General features: G+C 43.4%; 1 protein-coding gene across 4 annotated transcripts; it reads right to left on the reverse strand.

Annotated features, from left to right (window-relative positions):
• Positions 1 to 1,749: 1,749 nt before the first annotated feature.
• ABCG2 (ATP binding cassette subfamily G member 2 (Junior blood group)) lies at positions 1,750 to 16,159 on the reverse strand. Of its 4 annotated transcripts, none has more exons than XM_026041316.1 (16): positions 16,141 to 16,159; positions 12,910 to 13,122; positions 12,176 to 12,235; positions 11,377 to 11,491; positions 10,665 to 10,817; positions 10,086 to 10,243; positions 9,415 to 9,566; positions 9,170 to 9,265; positions 8,069 to 8,316; positions 6,086 to 6,168; positions 5,230 to 5,319; positions 4,516 to 4,640; positions 3,852 to 4,006; positions 3,311 to 3,400; positions 2,514 to 2,605; positions 1,750 to 2,023 (listed from the first exon to the last, which is right to left on the reverse strand). In XM_026041316.1, the coding sequence occupies exons 2-16, from the start codon at positions 13,113 to 13,115 to the stop codon at positions 1,873 to 1,875; spliced, it is 1,974 nt and encodes a 657-aa protein (XP_025897101.1). In that variant the 5' UTR covers positions 13,116 to 13,122; positions 16,141 to 16,159; the 3' UTR covers positions 1,750 to 1,872. The 4 variants fall into 4 exon arrangements, with proteins under 4 accessions (XP_025897101.1, XP_025897100.1, XP_025897099.1 ...); XM_026041315.1 differs by having other exon boundaries at positions 8,069 to 8,319; XM_026041314.1 differs by having other exon boundaries at positions 9,161 to 9,265.
• Positions 16,160 to 19,716: the final 3,557 nt, after the last annotated feature.

The raw sequence follows: 19,716 nt of genomic DNA on the forward strand, positions 1-19,716 counted from the left end.
GAGGGAGCAAAACTGGGGGAATAATGGTTGAACATAGGTCAAGCGACGAGTAAAGAGGACAGCGAGCGTCGCGCACCTAGGGGCACCCGCAGCTGGGGACGCTTCCCTTGGCCCCGCCCCGCCAACGGCCGCACCCCGCCCCGCCAACGGCCGCGCCCCGCCCCGCCAAGGGTCGCAACGCGCCTGCGCCGCCCACGCGCCGCCGGACGGAGCGCAGCGCAGCGGAGCAGCGGCCACGCGGCGACGCGTCGCGGGTAGGGCGGGCGACGCGGGGTCGGGGGGGGGAGGGAGCAGCGGCGGCAGCTGATTGGCTGACGGCGGCGTGGGCGGCGCGTGTGGCGGTTAACGGCGCTCCCGCCTAACGGCGCTTCTGGCTAACGGCTGCTGGGAACGGCGGGATTGTCCTCGTGTCGCGTTGTCCTTTTGCTCCTTTTCCTGCTATTTTGCTCTTCGTTGTCTGCTTAGGGCTCCCCTCGCGCCGCGGGAGTGCACTTTGCCTTCTTGGAGGGGACTTTACCCCCTTGGAGGGCAGGAGGGTCTCTTTGAGAGGGTCGTTGGATGTTTAATAAGCCCTGAAGTGCCACAGAAACCATTTTGCCACAGTCACTAAGCCTAGCGAGAACCAAATGTGTTTCTAAGAGGTTAACTGGTGGTGAAGTGCGGAGGTCTCTCAGCGCATGGTGTGGTGCCCGCTGCTCCCTTCACCCTTTACTTTGTTGTGCAGATGCTGTGTTTTGTCTTCTCAAGCCTCAATCACCGGAGTTCGGGGTATTAAAAACAGCAGAGGCTTCGTCTTTGTGGTGCAGCAGCACCTGTAAGGGTGGAATATGTGCAGGCCTCCAGCAGGGCAAGAAAAGCAACATAGTGCTAAGAAAGGTCTCTCCAGTACTTGACATGCGCCTTGTTGAACATGCACCATAGTCGTGTTCTTGTGAAATGGCATTTTGAGTTCATGAGTAATAGCCAGATAGTCTGCAATAGTCCCCCCTAAGAACTTGCTTTAGAATACTGCGGTTGCCAACAATGTCATAGAGTAACATGTCTTTAAAATCCAGCTAATTTCATTACAGGCGATAGAGCTGGGGATTGAACGGGGCAGCGAGAGACGTACTAAAAGTGCTAAGGGTTATGAGAAAATGTGAAGGGGTGCAAACGAAGAGGGATGCAACTCTCACAGGCAGCAAATGTCGGCTGCCGATGGTGAGGGGGGGATTTAGGCTACCACAAAAGTGTTACTGTAATGAACAAAATGTTGCAAATAATACCATCTCAATTAAATCTGTATTTAAAGTCAGCCGGGTTTAAAAAATAATATTGCCCTGTAGCAGCAATAACAGAACAACCAGAATAAAAAGTGGTTTGTTGCAGTTACTCAAAATAAATGGAAACTTCAAGAAGGAACAAATACAACAGATGATACAAATTGGTAGATGAAAAAAGTACATGGCCTGTATTTAACAAACAGTATTTCCAGTAAGAAAAACCTGTTAGAAAAACCTGGGTTTGCTTCTTTTGGGAATAAATCACTTGCTAGTAAATGTAGGTGCTGGTAAAGTTATGGGACCAATTTTTGCTCAGGCTAAGCCATCAAGTGTCAGTTTTCTTTCTTAAATGTGTAACTAGAAGGTGCGGAAAGACCATGATGATTAGTCTTAAAGAAATTAAGAGCGTAGTACACTTTTTTTTAGGGCAGTCAAGCCAATTGAGGAACGCTGGATATTTCAGCAAAGTACCTTAGGATTAAGTATTTAATAATGCTATACAAGAATCATACATTGTTGAATTACAAAATCAGGAACGAAAGTACAAAGGGGAGTCTCTCAAAATAAGTCAGTTTATCGAACACTGCCAGTTACATGGTTAGGTCTGTTTTTACGAGAACTTCTTCATCAAGTGCAATTTCACGTATGAAATCGCAAGGAATATTACTGTCATGCATGCCAGGGCCAGATGATTCTGCCATAACCCCCAAGTGCTTGCATCAATGCCTTGATTTTTCAAATACTCTTCTCCTGTACACCACCTGCAGACCAAACAGATTTATGAAGGTGATCTGGTTTAGGTACTTAGGAAGTTCCCTAGAAACTGTAGTTTGATTCAATATTTATAAGAGGCCAGACCTGTGATTGGGTAGTGTTTTCTACTTATAACTTTGTTTTTCTTGTAGCTACAATCAGTTTGTTGAAATTAATTTTACAAGGCTTGGTGATTGCCATGGAGAACAGAGGAGCTGTCAGTAAACAGTGAAAACAAAAAAAAGTGAAATGCATAATAACAGAAATACTTCTAAATTGTTATGAATACCAGGCTTGATAAGAACTACGTAACATGCTCTTTGCAGACAGAATGCAAAGATTCAGCAAAATACTATTTTAAAATATAAAATCTTTTAACAGAATTTGCTGGTGATCAGTGAATATTTCACAGGCTGATACTCAAAGATTTGGTAAACCATTTGTGGAGGGAATATTCATTTCATGAAAATATTCATTTTAATATACCAAAGTACTTACATCTGGCTTATCTGCGGACAGTTATCACTCACATTTGTGGTACTACTGCTGTTGCAAAAGTTCAGACCAGTCAATTCATTAATTTGTAAAGCCTTTTAAAATAAGAGAAACAGTGGCAACAGAAATTAGTAGTAAAGGACTGATAAATGAACAGGATGAGATAATACCAACCAAATAGATCCTAAAAATGTCATGGCATCACTATTATGTTGGACAAATCCATATTTTTTTAGCACAGAAGCATTGCTCATTTTCTTCTAAAAGGAGAATGTGTGCAGGCTGCACATTTTCATGCACCGGTGTCTTTATGCTTCAGCACTACATTAGATTATAATGGATTAGATTACACAGGAATATTCAAGCCCAGATTTCTCTATGAGACATCATCATAGCTTGAGTTACTGAAAAATATGAGTAAAATTGTAAGGTGATAGGTTTTTGTGCAATTGATGGGAAAGAAAAACAAAACCACCTCTTTTGTATGATGGTGCTGTTGCTTATTCTGAAGCATTTTTATCCGATTTTGTTGTGGTGGACTGTAGAAGACATTAGTCGTTTACATTGGCGTCACTCCCTCCTATGAATTATTTTTAGGTTACAGAAATTAGCTTCTTTAACCAGCAGTAGATGCTACTTGATGAAAAGCCTTGTTTTTTTTTCTTTCAATCTATGTCATTAAATTTGAAGATTACTCTCTCAAATAATTCTCATTAATCCACTATTGCTTATTGTGAGTGAAGACATTCCTTTCTAACACATCTTTTTCAACTCAGTACACAGGAAAGCACAGCACTTACTGTCATTCCATACTTAGGAATGCTGAAATACTGGAGCCAGGACAGCCAGGACATGATGCTTGTTAGATTCACCAGCAACCCAGAGAAAATCTAGAGGCAGTGAAAGCCAAGTAAAAAAGGTAGATTAAAAAAGATATATGTTATTACATATGTTAGTCTCTAACTCTTGTGTTAGTCTCTGGTGCTAAGGATGTTGTCCATGTCTGAGGGGTAGCTGAAGAGGACAGGTAAAGTGACAGTCTCAGAATGCAGGAGCAGGGTCATAATCTCAGCCGGTCACATTTGGTTTTGGTCAACCTGAAAGGGAGTTCTCAGTTTTGCCAGTCACTGAGAACTCAGCAGAGAAAACATTCCCCTTCCCAATCACACCTAGACCCGCAAACCCGGGTTCAATCGAGTTCTTCGGAGGGACAAATCAGAACAGAACGTACTCAACACCACAGCCTTTTGGGCAGAAGTCGGACCTCAGATGGAGGTTGGAGCTGAGCTCTGTAACTGCTAGGATTTCTGTCTGCAAAAAAATACAGAAAATGCTACTCACAATCATAAACACAAACGTAATGGTCATCAGTAGGTTTGCCAAAGCGACCACGCTCTGTCCCGTTGCAATGGCTAGTGCCATAGAAGTGGCTGTGTAGGACACCATCATAAGGGTAAACATCATTGTAAAGAAGGCTTCTACTGTTGGTTTCAAACCTTTAAGATAAGGGGAAAAAAACAGGAGATTTTCAGTATGATCTTGCCAAAAGCTGTACCATAACCCAAATAAATGCTGCGTCTCCATACGTGTTTTATAAGGAGCGTTGAGTCTTCTCACGCACCATAAGGAACAAGCCAGTAGCAATCCACCCAATACTTAATTCTCACTACATAACTTCTTCTGTGATGGGTGCAAGAAGGAGCAAGTAGCAGGTGAAACTCACCAAAAGTGACAGTAACCATAACTGAAAGGGAATAAATCGAATGGATTTAGGTTTGATAATGGCACTCTTGGTTCGAGGGCCAGTGGTGATGAGACGTGTCCCAGATGCAGGCAAGAACACTTAAAACTTAGCTATATATACATATAGTATATATTTTACATATATATATACACAAACATTTACACACACATATATGCACATGTATAAAATGTGTATTGTTGATTTATTTCAGTGCTGTTCTTACAAGGAGAGGTGAATGGCACTTAAGGAGGCAGTACTTACCTAGCATGAAATAAGTTATGCAGGTGAAGATGATACTTGGTAAAGTCCTTATGGGTATTAAGTCAGCCATCAGCTTTGAGATGAAATATACAGATATTCTGTAGTACCCACTGATATATTCATGTCTGGAACACAGAGATATGCAGCATGTTCATTATTATATGCAGCAATTTAATCATAAAAAACAGTAAAATTACTGTCACCTAAACAGCTTAGGTCCTTTGTGCCCAGGATGTACTGGAAATGTCCATCAAAATATTATAATAGGGTCGCATCTTTAGGTGCAAATGAACATAACCAGGCACATAACTTTCAGTAATTTTTGGTCTCATCCAAATAGAGTTAATTTGTTAAGATTAGTTTTCTATCTAGTGTAATCTGTGCAGCTTTAAAGAATCAATTTAGACAGCGTTAACTAACTTCAGTACCAAGTCGCAAAGTTACTAATCAATACTTAGGCTTTTTTTTTCTATATATGTCAATAATTCAAAGCTCTGAGCTGCGCTCAGTCATAGATACTATTTTTGAGTGGATATGCAAACAATTCACTTAGAGGCTAAGAGGATACGTTTGCAGTGGGCAGTAACAATGACAGAATTGGAAAGCTCTACATTGGGCATCCTTAAATGCCCATTCTTTACAGCAGGAAGAAGACAAGCATCCCGATTAAGTGCAACAGTGAACAACATGCACCCTTTTGGATGTTTTACTTACATAAATATCTTTTTCTCCACGATAAAGAGTTCAATGGCCGAAATGCTGCTGAAACACTGGTTGGTGGTCAGAAAGAACAGTGCACCAACTCTACAGAAAGCAGAACGGTGAGCTGCATTAAAGATGTGATTTAATCTGTAGCTTTTACAAAACAGCACTTATTGACCCAACCATCCATTTCCAATTTAAAACTGGCTCATTTTTAACTCAATACTAGGTAGTGTTTTAACTTTGAGAACCTAGAGCTTTCTTAATTGCAGACCCATTTCTAAGCCTACGAACATACAGGCCCCAAAAGCATATTTAGGACAGAAAAAAACTAGCTTTATAGACACCTTTTGGCCTACTGCCTTTTGGCCACTGTAGAAGCAGTTGTGAGATGAAAGCTTAAGCTACCCAGGTTTAAGTAGCCAGGTTTATATATGTTAGCCCTTTTTATCTTGGGCGAGATTTGTAGAAAATAAGTGAAAATGCTGCAGTACTCAAGTGTGCATTTGGAGTATGACTTGTGCTGTTTAACATGTTTAATGATCTCATGGGCACTGAAAAATGTCACCCTACACACGTAGCACAGCTCGCTTCACTTGGACTGCTTGTCCATGTTAAAACACAAGAGATCAGAGCTGGATCTCTGTATCTCAACTCCGCAGAGAAGTTCCCATAGGTACAATTCAATATTTGCCTCCAAGGCATTAAATAGGCTGGACCTTATTTCCTAATTTGAGGAGAGGCATTTGCTTTAAAGGGGTAGTGCTGAAGAGCTTAATGGTTTCTTCTTGGCTTCCGCTTTTTTCACTGTCTTACCACCATAAGGAGAGTATTTGATGAAATCTTTAGCTATCCTAAAGTGGCTAACCTGTTTTGTACGCCAGTGTAGTCATCTGTTACTCCAAAGAAAATGGCACCTACGACAAGTCCCAGGAAAGCTGTAACACAGAGCTAAATCAAAAAAAAAAAAAAAAAAAGAGAGAGAAAAGAAAAAGGGGTCATCCTCATTGCTTCTAAAGTTCAGAGCTTCCATGATTATTTTGAAATATTCAGGTGGTGAGTACAGATTCACAGGAAATATATTCAGGATTCCTGCCCGTGGCAGCAGCCAGCAACTTTTGCATCAAGAATAGGCAAGTTACAAGAAGGAAATGCAGAAAGGAGGGAAACTTCAGTGCAGTTTTTGCTGTGGGTTTTTCTATGAATCCCCCTAAATGCTGCTTTGAGCTTGGGGCCTAAAACGGAGAGCAGCCCTTCCTGAGTGCACGGTGATGGGTTGTTTCCACAGGTTATCCTGCTGAGTGCTGGATGCCATTGCACATTGTATCCGTGGGATTGTGTTTAACAGGAGTCAGGATACGAGCATGAGCATATAGGTGTGCTGATAGTTGCAGCTAATATAAAATAGCTTAGTTTAAATAGCAAATGTATCAGCAGATTGGAGGTTGTAATTTAAATGACTCAGTCTGTATATCACAGATTTTTAAGGCTAACTAGGACTGACAAAAACCTCAGAAAATCTCTGGTATCGGGCAGTTCTGTCAGGTTTAAACCTGAGCGCTGCCCGTGTCTTAACACCGTGAACCGCTTGATCCTGGTACTGCAGCACTAAGATCTTGCCGACAGGACCAAATGTCGGGGCTAATTCCACCCCTAAGCCAATTGTAGTGGAAAGCAGGGATCATATCAAGAGCAATTGGGAGCAGATTAACAACCGAGGCTTAATGAACTGTGTGCCGCTTCAGGAATGCCTGTGAAATCCCCCCGTAATGAGGGCGAGCAGCTAGGAAAGATTGTGAGAAAGAAGTCAGGACCATTAGCCTTGGGGCACTGTAAGATCCCTGAGAGTTTAATCCTTGTCACAAGGTCAAGCTTTTACAAAGCAATTACCTCGGATCTCCATAATATCAACATACAGACGCACACATCTACACAAAGCCTTTGAACTTGAGGGACACCGCGCTCATTTCCTCTCTGTGCTGGCCGTTTTGTTCATTCACTCCGTAAACCTTGATGTGGAAAATTTATACCACTAATGGGTTTTTTTGTTGGCTTCCCCGGAATTGCTCAAAATTCCAGTGGGAGTTTCGCTGCTGTTAAGATGACAGAATCTGGCCTAAGAATCAGGGATTCCTAGGGATTAGTCATTCTTCAGAAGTGAACCAGAACTTCTTTATATTTGAAGGCAACGTGAAACTTTAAAGAAAGTCACAATCAGTGTGTTGATTCTGAGAGAGCAGCGCTAATGGGGCCAAACATTTATAATATGCTTATCTTCCTAACAAATAGGCTTGAACCTGTTGTATTTTTTCTGTGACATCTATTTTCCAAACGTATCATGATCGTAATATATCTGATTCATCATGATGTTCATGATAACGAGCAGCCAAAGGATGAAACAGCAGTCACATTGCAAGGCTGTGAAAATATCTATGTTGAGTTGACTGCCACACTTAATTGGATACCAAAGGTTAAATGGGCAAGTGTAGACCGCGAACTTCCCTTCATAGGAAAAATTTGAGGCCACACTGCAAAGCCTGGATGATTAGATGAGAGTCTGGAGGATGTTCCTGAGCAAAGGTGCGCAAGTTCTTGCATGACAATGTACTGGCTGTGAGCGGGGAGGAAGGAAGGAGCAGAATACAGTGCTGCTAAAGGTAGCTAAGTGGTAAAAAATCAGAGAGCCGTGCTGCTCAACGGGCACCATCTAGGGCAGTTTCTAACTCTCTCAGTTCAGGTGTTAGTTTTAGCCAAGATACCAAGAGGCAAAAGTGCCCCGAGTGGCCTGTTCAGTCCAGAAGCGGAGGGAACTCACCGTGCATCACAAACCGAGGGACCTAAACGGTGTTACCTGCGCTATGGAGGCTTGAGGGTTTCCGATGAGGTTTTTAAACGTGCGCCTGGACACCCATTTCAGCTGGTGACAGAAGGAATTGGCGTAGGTAATTTGCCTGAAAATCGCTTTGCTTTTCTTTTGATTTCCCAGAGAAATATTCTCGAGTGTTGCTTTCGTTTCTCGGTAGTAGGTGGAGTTGGAGTATTGCTCGGCTAGCTTCTCTGCCAAAGATTGACCGCGATCAGTGTGTTCTTCAGAGTTCTCTGCTGAAAAGATCAAGGTTTGGCTTTACTGAATCCACAAAAATATTCTCTAAGTGTTACACTTAAAGAGCTACATCAGAGATACTAATGTATAGAAAGAATTATTATGCATGTAATTCACGTGATTCATCACACTCTCATAGCATGGGATTCAAAAGACTTTATATAAGAAAGAGCAAAACTCAAGAGAAATTCTGTGTTTGTGCAACCTGCGCATAGGCAGTGGCTTCACAGCAGACTGAACTGGCAAGTGCTTGTGTGCCAATGGCGTTTAAAATTGGCACACAGCTGACACTTAATTTCATAGTCGCTGAGCCATTTCATTATGTAAAATATGGAAAGCACAGCTAAGTCGCATATTATGTCCCTAACCAAAATAATTGTCCTGAGGTATCAGTTGGGCTTACGCTGGCTTTTAGTTGATTTGCATTAGGGATGAATTTGCTCTGTGCTGAGTCAGAACAGTTCCTTAAATTCCCAAGTGTCGTTTACTCAAGTCAGTAAAATAATCCTTCATCTTTAACATCCAGTAGGCTGGCCGTGATAGAAAAATATATGGATCGGTTTATGGGGAAATGGGTAGCAATGATGAATTGCTCGGCTCATTATGTGAAACGAACTATTACCCCGTATTTAGGAATATTTGATGTAATAACAACGTATGTAAATTCAGCAGTAAGTTCAGGTTATCATAACTGTTCCCCATATACAAATAATAAGGATTTAGGGTGGAGGTTCATTTTATTTTACCGCTAAAATACCTTTTTTTTTCCTTTTTTTTGTAAAGCAGGTAGTATAACCAGTAACTTACAGTGAGAATTTCAATCCCCGCAGTGACTCGTACCTGCATTACCTTCATCCATCTTGCTCATGGCCACGGCAGTTGAGTCGCCATTGATGATGTCCAGGAAAAAATCAGCCGGGTTGTTGTACGCCTCGCACTCGTAACCTGCAGCGATGGCAGCAGCTTGGTAAAAGCTTGTTAAAATCCCAGCTTTGCCAGCACACACTATTCAATGCAGATCAGTGTTACGGGCACAGTTTTGAATTGCTGTGCACCAAACATCATCTTTTCTCTTGACACCCGGGAACACTCACCGATAGATTTGAAGTACTCCACGGCCTCCGGAGCTGGCCCGTGGTAGAGCATCCTCCCTGCCGCCAGCAGCGTCAGGTTGTCAAACAGTCGGAATATGGAGTACCGAGGCTGGTGAATGGAAAAGATGATTGTTTTCCCTTGTCTGGCCATCCTGGATGCAGAAGTGAAGAAGAACAGAGAGGCCAGCTTTGCACATCCCTTCTGAGTTCACATAGACACTTTACAAGTTCAGCTAAGCCTTATGTTGCACAATCTAGTTTAAGGGGGAAGGAAGGGAGAAAGAAACAAGAAAAGATGCAGAGCAAATATTTAAGTTGTGTAGTTAATGTCTGTATGAAGGTTTACTCTTGCTGTGGATCTTGTTGGAAAATCTCCAACAAATTTCAAAAAGGTTGGATTCAGAAACCAGGAAGACACAGAGAAGGCAGACGCAGAGAGAGGGAGGTATTTAAGCCCTCTTGGATTGTATGAAATGCAAAATGATACAAAACTTGAAAGCAGAGAGTGTTTGTACTTGTTTTGCCAAAAAGTCCAGAGATTTTGGTTTTGAGGGCAAAGCTACCTTCTACTGCCTGTACAGCCTTGGCTCATTGGTCTGTATTTATTCAGTCTACCAGTAATTTAGCAGAGTTGAATGGTGAAAAGAAGAAGGTGGTTTTGAGGCGAACACCTTTTGAGGAGCAGCAGGACCGCGTTAGCGGTGCTGGCGTCGAGTCCCGTAGTTGGCTCATCCAAAAACAAGATAGAAGGATCTGTAATGAGCTCCATGCCAATATTCGTCCTCTTCCTCTCTCCTCCAGACACGCCACGGGTGAACTGGGTACCAACCTGACACAGAATAAGAAACTTGTGCCATTTAATCTGGTGTAAAACCACTTGAGTGAGCAGTATCCTACCAACATATCAGCAAGTGGGAAGAGTTTGGAGGGATTTTGACCCCACTCTCAGATCCACTTATAGCTGTTAATCTCAGTTGGCTCTGTCACATGTACAGGTCACTCCTTAGCATTAATATCACCGGAGTTGTTCACCTTTTTCGTACCTCGGATTACTTTCTCCTTCCCCAAAATGTAGTGATGGAGCTGTCGGTATGGAGTCCATATGGACATATAGTCATACAGGTTGTATGTACCTCCGAGCTACTGAAAGTCTCTTTAATTCTACATCATAAACACGCCACATTGAGCCGTTTGGTTATTTAAATGTACCATATACTATTAGTTCACACTTCAAGTTCACACGCTGTTACCTTGGAATCTGCCACTTTGCTCAGGCCCAGCTCCTTGATGATGCGGTTAACTCGCTCGTTCTTCTCCTGTTCCTTCACTGCCTTTGGCAAGCGGAGTGCTGCCGAGAACTTCAAATTTTCCCTTACGGTCAAAGTTCCCATCACCACGTCGTCCTTCCAAAGCAAAAAGCAGACACTCAGTGGTCATTTTACAGGCTCGATTTCTTAGAACTACTTATATGTGTGTTTTACGCTGACCTTGCATGCAGAGAGACAGCAGCGACAGTTAGAACATGTATTAAGATGCGGCCTTTACACCTAAAAGTCACAGCAGACAGTGGGCAGATTTCATGCACAGATTGCTGTTGAAATCATTCTGTTGAATGCTGCGCAGGCAGGCTGACACGAGCTGTGTATGATGAGAAAGCTTCATGCCTGGGAAAGCCTCCGTGCGCGCTGCTGGCCTACCCCTGGTCCCCCAAGGGAAGGATGAGATGGTTTTGCTAAAAAGGGAAGGTAGCCATAGGATCCCCTCCAGTTTATTGTAGGATAGTAAGGATAGGGGTGAAATACAAAAGGGAATCTCTTTCCTTGTCAAGATAGGTGTAGGTAGAGATGCACAGGCCTTGGTTCTTTGATAAAGTTACTTGTAACTCTGCACCAGTGGTTGTTTTCTCCTACAGCTGCAGTCATAAGGGGATAGTAAAAGCCACCAAGACATCAAAGCACATACCTGTACTACGTATCCAGAGGTACATTTAAAGTTGGCCGGCTGAGGAGCGCCATTTATCAAAATGTCTCCTGAAAGCCCATGCGGATCTTTTCTTGCAGCCAAAATATCGAGTAGACTAGAAGACAAGTCAGTTAGTTTCTAAAATCAGGCAGTAAGAGTTGAGGGTCCCGCACACCGAACCCAATCCATGAGATAAGCAGCTACATACAACCTTTCCGTATTAAAAATCCTTTTAACCCTTAAAAAATCCATATTAAAAATCTCCTTTTCCTTAAAAAAGGAGAGGGATGCCATTAATGCCTTATGGACACAGTATAAACTCAGCTATTAGACATTAAAGAGTGAAGTTCCTTTTGCAAATGCAGCTTTGAGTATCCAGTAGAGCTCCAATTCTGCCTAAAGCTTTTCCTGGGACGAGGTCATTAATGAACTTCTTTAAATGAGTATTTGCTCCATAGCCCTTGCTACCTCAGGAAGTAATGACTGTGACAGACATCCTTTGGAAACCAGGTTCCTTTGCTCTTTTACTCAATCCAGGATTCATTTAATAATATAAGCCTTCTGATTTAGTGATGTGTAAAGACAGCGCTATCAGAACACCGTTTACTATAAACAAAATGACTCATTTGCCTTTTAGACTAGTTGTTTTTTGGACTCGAGTATTTCTCAGAAATTAGATTTGCACAGATATAAATGTATCACATTCTTGCCCTGAAAGTCCTGTTCATTCCTGCTGAAGATGAACAGGTTCATCTCTCGTTTGGTGTTAATTTGTCTGCAGAGCAAAGAGAATACTTACGAGGACTTCCCGCTGCCAGTGGGCCCCAAAATTGCATTCAGGCCTGGTCTCATAATGCCACTGTAAGACAAAATGTATTTATTTATTTATTTTTCTTCTCTTATGGCTACATCTGGGAGGCTAGATGAGATTATTTGGAGAACTAACTTCTGCATCCCATTCCTTTTGTAAGTAATAAATCTGACTGATGCCCTGTATCCAAGCTATTGCCCCCAAAGTGTCTCTAGACGTGAAGCAGCACATCCCTGCTTTAAGCACATTCAGTTAGAGAATTTCATTCTCTTAGCAGCTTGCTATAGACAGAATATGCTACGGACTGTATTTAAAGAAGCTGGCCTTAACATTTTGTCTGAACTTGAGTTGCCTGGAAGAAGTTTCACAGGATCCATACAGTCACATTCTTTGGCCGTATAAGGTATCAGTCCTTTTGATTTTTCACATCTTTAGCAAGTGCCTTTATTTGTGTATAGCCCGTTTTTCACTGTAGCACCTGGCGGCCTTCAGTGCCCTTTTCCAGACCTGCCGTAAGGGGCCTCGTCAGAAATTTCCAACGCACATCAGAAGAGCCTGACAGGGAGCTGGCAGCTAATTTGCAGCAGCCAGGGGTTAATATTTTTTCTAAACATTGACCACATTCTGTACACTGTTCTTAGTGGCTTACTGACTTCAATGGACTTGGTTGTCAAGAACAGGTATAAAACACGTATCCTCTGAAGCGAACTTGAAATACGTACTTGATATCTCTCAAAACCTCCTTATCAGCCGTTTTCCTACAGCACAGGAACCCATTCTTCATCTTCACATGGTAGCAGACGTTGTGGAAAGTTAACGTGCTCCCTCCCTTGCTGCCTACGTCTGGAGGGGGCTGCTGCCCGCTGGGGTTGCCGTTTGTGCCCGAGTCGGACATCTGAATGCTTATGTGTGACCGGTCTTCTGCCATTTCTCCTCTATAAATGAAAAATAATAATAATAAAAAAAAAGGATTAGCAGTGAGAAAGACGTACCTTCAGGCAGTGCAGCCACGTTTGTGTAAATGCCCTACAGGAAGGTTAGCATTCCCAAGTCTTTCCCCTGTACCCATGCCATGTATCCGTGCTGTGGGCATCCCTGTAATTGTCCTCTTGGCTGCTTTCACACAAGCTGCTTGGGCTCAATTCTAAGGAGGTCTTTGAGCAGCTGCAGAGCGGGCTCTTCTGTGTTGCTTTATTGCTCGTGTGGTATTAGGGAGCTAGATGGATCCCCACTCTCCAGTTACAAGCAAGAGGGTGGCCTTTGGCAGGGGGTCTTAGCTTGCCGTCATGCTCTACGTGAAGGACTCCCGTGGAGAGAAAGGTTTTGTAAATAAACTCTACAGGCTTTTTTGAACTCATAGATACAACAGGTCACTGACTGAAAAATCAGGTCAAAATCTGCGAAAGCCAAAAGGATCTGGTGTTGCTCCACTCTAACACTTGCTCAGATGACTTCATGATTTTGAACGTGGCTACAATTTGCCGTTTAGTTGCACCATATGCCTGCAGCTCCTCAGAAATTCCAGCAGCTCTGAATGGGTACAATATTTTCAGCACTGAAACTGATTGAAGGGGAATTTTGATAAATAATATGCCCACAGATTGGCCTAGTGTTTTGCCTGCCTGGGCAGCCTTTGGGAGGCAATAACAAAATGACCAAAGCTGCCTCCCACACACATCGTGCTCATCTTCACACCGGGCCACTGGGATCACGATCAGCAAACACTCGTTCTAGCACCATGTGCTCTCTGGACCAAATCCTGCCAGGAATGGGTGCCTTAAATATGGGTAATATGAAAGAACATATTTTTCTCCCACAGATTTGTGCCATCAGGGGCTTGAGGTTTCTTTCAGACTGCTGTATGAAATAACCACTGAGAGACTTGCCTGCTATGGAGGTGTCTAATCCTTTTGTATCGATTTATATATCTAGCTTCTCCATGCAGTTACATAATCTAATATAACACATAATCTAAAATGCTCCATGCAGTTACATAATCTAATCATAACTTAACTGGTAAATTAACTTCAGTGGACAGTGTGCCGGTCTGTTCAGAGCAAGATAGGAGCGTGCCCCCTTAAAGCCAGTAAATTTGTTAGCTGTTTATCACTGTTCCTTAAATATTGTTGTTGTTGTTGTTTCTTAAATATTACCCTAGTTCTTGTTTAAAAATTATTTATCCAGTTTAAGATATAGTCATGAAACATATAAATCAGAATATGTGCAGGGCAGAGCAGAAGCCATCGGAAATGTTTGATTATGTAATATTTGATTATGTAATAGACTGTTTCACACCACATCACTTATGGGTAAAATAGCTTATTTTTGGATCGATTAAATATCAAATTGAAGAACTCTGGGAATTTTACACACCGCATTTTCCCCTAAATCTTCTTAAAGTATTTTATTGCCAATGATTTCAGCACTGATTTCATTTAAAGCCTAATAGAAAAAAAAAACACTTTTCTTCGGAGATGTTTAGTCTTATAAATTGCTTTAGTAATTTAGTAGTGTGCCTTAATTTAATATTTCAATTTCTTAATTTCCTTATTCAATAGGATAAATGCATAAGAAACATTTTCAAACTTTGTCGTCTGGGCGTGCTGAATAATTTTGCTTCATGTGATGAGATCCAACATGAACCTCGTAAACTAAACACACGGCTTGCAAATATTCACACTCATTTCTGTGATGTTCCTTGTGTTTCAGGCACTTAAAAGGCAAAGGGGAACGGTCCTTTAGTTTTCATTGTAGTTCCTTACTCCTCTTAAGTTGTAACCACTTTATTCTTACTAGAGCTTTCCACAAATAAAAGCCCTTTCTTTTACTGTCTTTCAAAGCAGACAGCAAGTGACTATAATTTCTCATAATAATAGCATCTCAGAAGACAAAGTAGCGCATTTGGGAAACATCAGAATACTGAATCTTGAGATTTAACTAAAAACGCTGTAATAAAAAATGTCAGCAAGTCTCTTTGCCCACGGTTTTAATCCCAAGAGTACAAAATCCATGTTGTGCTCACTTTCCTGTGTGTTCTGTGTATGCAGATTGGGAAAGTCCAAAGTCTTATTTTTCCCTCATATACAATGGTCTATTTAAAAAAGGAAAAAAGAAAGATATACAGTAGAGTTTACACTGATCTAAGTCTAGCTGAGCTACAGCAATATCTCGCCTGGAATCTTTCCAGCTATTTTAGTAAAGCTATTTGTTTTCTAAAACATGGTTAAGGTAAGCGATACTCATCGCTGCCGACCTTCCTGCAAAGCTCTGGTCACTGGAGGGATTGCTGCTTTCAAAAAGAAAAAAAGACACAAAAAAATCCTTTTAGTGCATTCCTAGAATTTCAAATGAAAATTATCAGCAGTGTATTTCAGTTTTTTTTTTTTAATCCAATTATTTTAACTATTTTATCTTAAGAGAGTTGAAGTTACTTAGGGAGAAAGCGTTTTAAAGTCCTGAGCAAATTTCAGCAAAGTTTTCTAAGGGCAGCAGATCAAAACCTTTTTTAAAAAAAGAAGACAAACTGTTTTTTGAGTTATTTTAAAGCTATATTTTAAAGCTATATTTTATGCCGTTTCTTTATTTACGTTAGGGACAAACAAAGTGTAGTCTTGAAATCTGCTGCCAGCTGAAACAGTAAAATAAATGTTACACGTTTTAGATAAGTGTGAATTGCAATATGTTCTAAGTGTACCTTTTTTTCCCCTTCCTTTTTTAAAATCACTTTTTAAGGGACTTAAGATTTTGAAGGGACCTGGATTGCCCACTGATGAGAGCACAGAGCGACAGGGTCTTCTTTCACAGGAGCGTTCTTGAAAATTAAAAGCTTTTGAGTAAATGAGGATAACGCCCTGCAGGCAATTCCCTGTGTTGATCGGCAACCCATTTACTGCGGATTTGTAAGCTGTCGCTTGGGAAAAGAGATATGAAATGAATCCGGGCGACGCACTCACCCGCGAGCCGTGGTCACCGCTGGGGAGGCGGCCGGGGCGGCGGCGGGGCGAGCAGGCCGTCACGCGGCGAGACGCAGCCCCCGGTCCCCGCCGCTCGGGCAGCCTGAGGGGCAAGGCTGGCCCAGCGCTGTCATGGCCTGTGCTGCGAGGCCGAGCACGCCGGGTTCGGTTTTGCTCCCTCCCTGTGGCCGGGAGGAGCCTCCCGCCTCTGCTCTGCGGTGCTGAGGGAATGAGCGGCTCCGGCCGGGAAGGCAGGGCCAGTGACTGGAAGCGCTTTCACCTCTCGGCTCTTTCGGCAGAGCCTGTCGTAGGTGAGCAGCAGGGCAGCCCCTCCACAGGCTCCAACCCAAGCAATATGGGTCACCTTGAGCGACCTGACTGTATAGAAGAGCATCTCAACCCACGTGAGGTTCCCACAGACCACGGAGGGCAGCTAGACGTACACCTAACAGGACCTGATGAATGGCAGTGTAATGCATGGGGCAGGGCACAGTTTGTCCTAAGGTGGTTGCCCCCAAGCTGTCAAAGCTAAGGACAGCTCCGATAGCCCTCCGGCTCTGTCTGGGTTGAAGGACTGGCTGCCGTTTTGCCAGGCAGCACTTGGCACACGGTCTTCTCCCAGGCCTATGTCTGCCATGGCTCTAAGCCAGTTACAATTTTTGTATGTCTTTCCTCAGTTCAAAATACCCGAAACGATGCAAAGTTGCCCCCATTACAGTGGTGTTTTCATAGGATAACACTGAAGGCATCTAAGTTATGATCTGGTGTGTGCTGCGAGGGTCTGTAGGGTAATTTAAGGGCTAAGACAAACCCTTTCTCAAAGGGAGACAAGCCTCATGCCTAGAAGTGCTCCCTGGCACGTACAGCAGGGCCTGGACGTGGCCGCAGCTTCCAGGGCTTGTGCGAACAGTTGAAGTCACCCTTATGGTCAGCAGGGCAGTCCACTGGCGTGTTCTCGGCACTTGTTTCATTTAGCAGGATGGCTGTGGCTTCTGAGTCCAGTAACCGCGATGTCTGCTGGGCTCCAGGCCAGATGAAGGAACTCCTGGCCTTAGTTCAGCTGGATTTCTGTCGCTTTGCTGACCTCCAAGGCACCACCCTTCCAAAGGACTCTGCCGAGTCCTGAAGAGTAGCCCAAGAACAGTAATCCCTGTGGTCAAAACCCTTCTCGCTGGCACAGGGATGGAGAGAAGCCCGTTACGGGCATTTTCCAGTTAAAAAAATGAGCTTTATGCTCCCGTTACCCCAGCAAGCCTTCTCACAGCTCGATGAGCACCGCAGTACAAGAGCAGTGGGGTTGAGAACATCAACATGGCGCTTCCTGAGGTAGGTGCATCCCTGGGATGGATACGTGTCTCAGCAGCAGCAACCAGCCTGCTAGGCTTTGGGCTTCTAGGCTCGCTTTCTTTTATTGCTAATTGAAATGTAGTTAGCTCTGTAGTACATTTATACTAAGCTTTTCAGCATCCTCAAAGCCCGTGAAGATTACTGCGCAGTCCTGGCAATACTTGACAAGGAGCTCATTTGTGCAAATAGATCCCAAAAGAGTGTTATTTTGTTCGGGAAGCTTATCTCCAGAAACCTCAGCAGGCCTTTTGTAGTCTTAGATCTGGGCTTGTCCAAAGCAATGGCTGGCAAAATCTAGAGCATTTGCATGGGATTCACTCAGAGGAGGCTATCAGCTTTCAAGAAGACTGGCACTGTGATGCTAAAATAAAGAACAAAAAAGAAAGCAGATGACAAACTTATTTTATTTGGTTCTTATTTTATTTGGTTCTCATAGATATTTGCGGTACTTTTGAAATCTAATAGGGCTTTATAGATACATATATATAATTTTGCACACAGATCTACACAAGATCCTCTAGATCCTTTTTGAGTGAGTCAATGCACATTTAGTCCTGTTGGCAAAAAAGGCATGCTTAGGTTATCTAAAGAAAAACCGCTCTTGATATTTGCCTTACTATTTGAAATGAGTTAAAGTGTATTTAGCTTCTGTTTCTGTTTTTTTTTTTAACTCATTGGGATGTTTTCTCTGTTATTTCCTTTCTGATCCCATCACGACCGGTTCTGATAGGACGTTTAATTAGCAGAAATGTCATTTGAAAAAGCCAATGTGGACTCTTAAGCATCTCTGGGGCCAAGCTGTCACTGCGTAACAGGATCGCAACAGAATTAGATGGACCCAGACCTCATGTATGGGGCGTGACACCAGCTCCCGCTGAAGTGCAGGGCAAAACTCTTGATCTTCTTCCTGAGGGACCTTCAACCCCAATAAAAAGTTTTGTTACTTTACTGTCATTCCAGGCCATGCCTTCCGAGCCCTAAAAAGCCCAGACTCGCTCCTTGTCAGATGAGAATGCGTGACAGATATCCATAAAAGCTTGCCCGTGACAAGCCTGTCACAGACAGCCCTGTGAACCTTTTGTGAAAACACCTAATATTAGTAACTAATTAATCAGGGAGTTTGACCTTTGAAGCTACTGTTTTGTGCCCTGCCTCCTGTAGGATACACCCTTATCACCTAATGGACCTTTGCTCGGTTCATAGTATATGAGACTTGGGATGTTACTATAAATCACCAGCGGGTTAGAGCTTTATCAGACATCATTTCAGAAGAGCTTTCCACAACTTCCATGTGCTTTTTAATATTAAATCTGGGAAAAGGTTACTCCGGGAATTGTTAACTTGGATGGGAGGTGGGATATGTGCAGCCTGGCCTGCAGCCAGAAGGCAGTGACTGAAGAAATGAAGTGGGTTGTGGACCTTTTGCCCGGCATTTGAACGCCATGTAAATAACAATAACAACAATAATTCAGTAAGAAGAGTGTATCTGGTATGAGTAACTGCTGTTGAAAAAGCCTTCAAGCCACGAGCACTAGACAGGGCTGGGGAGCCAAGTCTAATTTTACCTGCCGTGACATTAATCGGGAATCCTAAACTGTGGATCAAGCTGTCACGGGACATGACCATACGTCCACTGGGCATCATATCCAAGGCCCTCAGGTGTTTGTCCTGCCAGTTCGGGTAGCACTGAAATGCAGAGGCTGCCCTGGCCTGGGTAAAACTCGGCATTCACACACCAAATAACTTTACCCGTGTGTCCGAAGCAGAGCAGTGAGCATGCCCTAACATTAACACGGTATTTTAGCCGGCTTGCAGATGTGACCGCAGCTTCCCTGCTGCTGGATGGCATCGATGTGTTACCTCCTGTGAAACCATAGCTTAGAATTAAGTGAGTGGTGACGCCCTGTTCTCATGCTGCTCCCGAGCTGCCCGTTTCTGCTTTCTTCCTCTCTCTTTCTGCCTCTCTTTCCTGCACTTCACTCCTTTCTTGGGGCTTTCTGTGCATTCATTCACTTCCCCATTTTTTCTCTTGCAGCCCTCTGCCTTTTCCATCTTTCTCCTTAGCTTTAGCCCCCTTCTCCCCTTGACCTTCTCGAGTCGCTTCCCGCCCCCTGCCCCTTCCTGCAGTCGCGGGCGCGTCCGCCAGGCGGCGCCGCCGGGGCCCCCGTGGGCGCTGCCGCGTCGGCCCCCGCAGCGTCCGCCAGGCGGCGCCGCCGGGCGCGGGGGCGG

This window comes from Nothoprocta perdicaria, unplaced genomic scaffold, assembly GCF_003342845.1.
Source record: "Nothoprocta perdicaria isolate Ctin4 unplaced genomic scaffold, notPer1 scaffold_281, whole genome shotgun sequence".
Classification (NCBI taxonomy): Eukaryota; Metazoa; Chordata; class Aves; order Tinamiformes; family Tinamidae; genus Nothoprocta; species Nothoprocta perdicaria.

Coding starts and splice junctions, on each gene's coding strand:
- ABCG2 (XM_026041313.1), bottom strand. CDS start 13,115: ATGGCAGAAGACCGGTCACACATAAGCATTCAGATGTCCGACTCGGGC. Junction 5,320..6,085: donor TACACTGGCGTACAAAACAG/GTTAGCCACTTT, acceptor TGCTTTCTGTAG/AGTTGGTGCACTGTTCTTTC. Junction 2,606..3,310: donor TTCCTAAGTATGGAATGACA/GTAAGTGCTGTG, acceptor TTATTTTAAAAG/GCTTTACAAATTAATGAATT.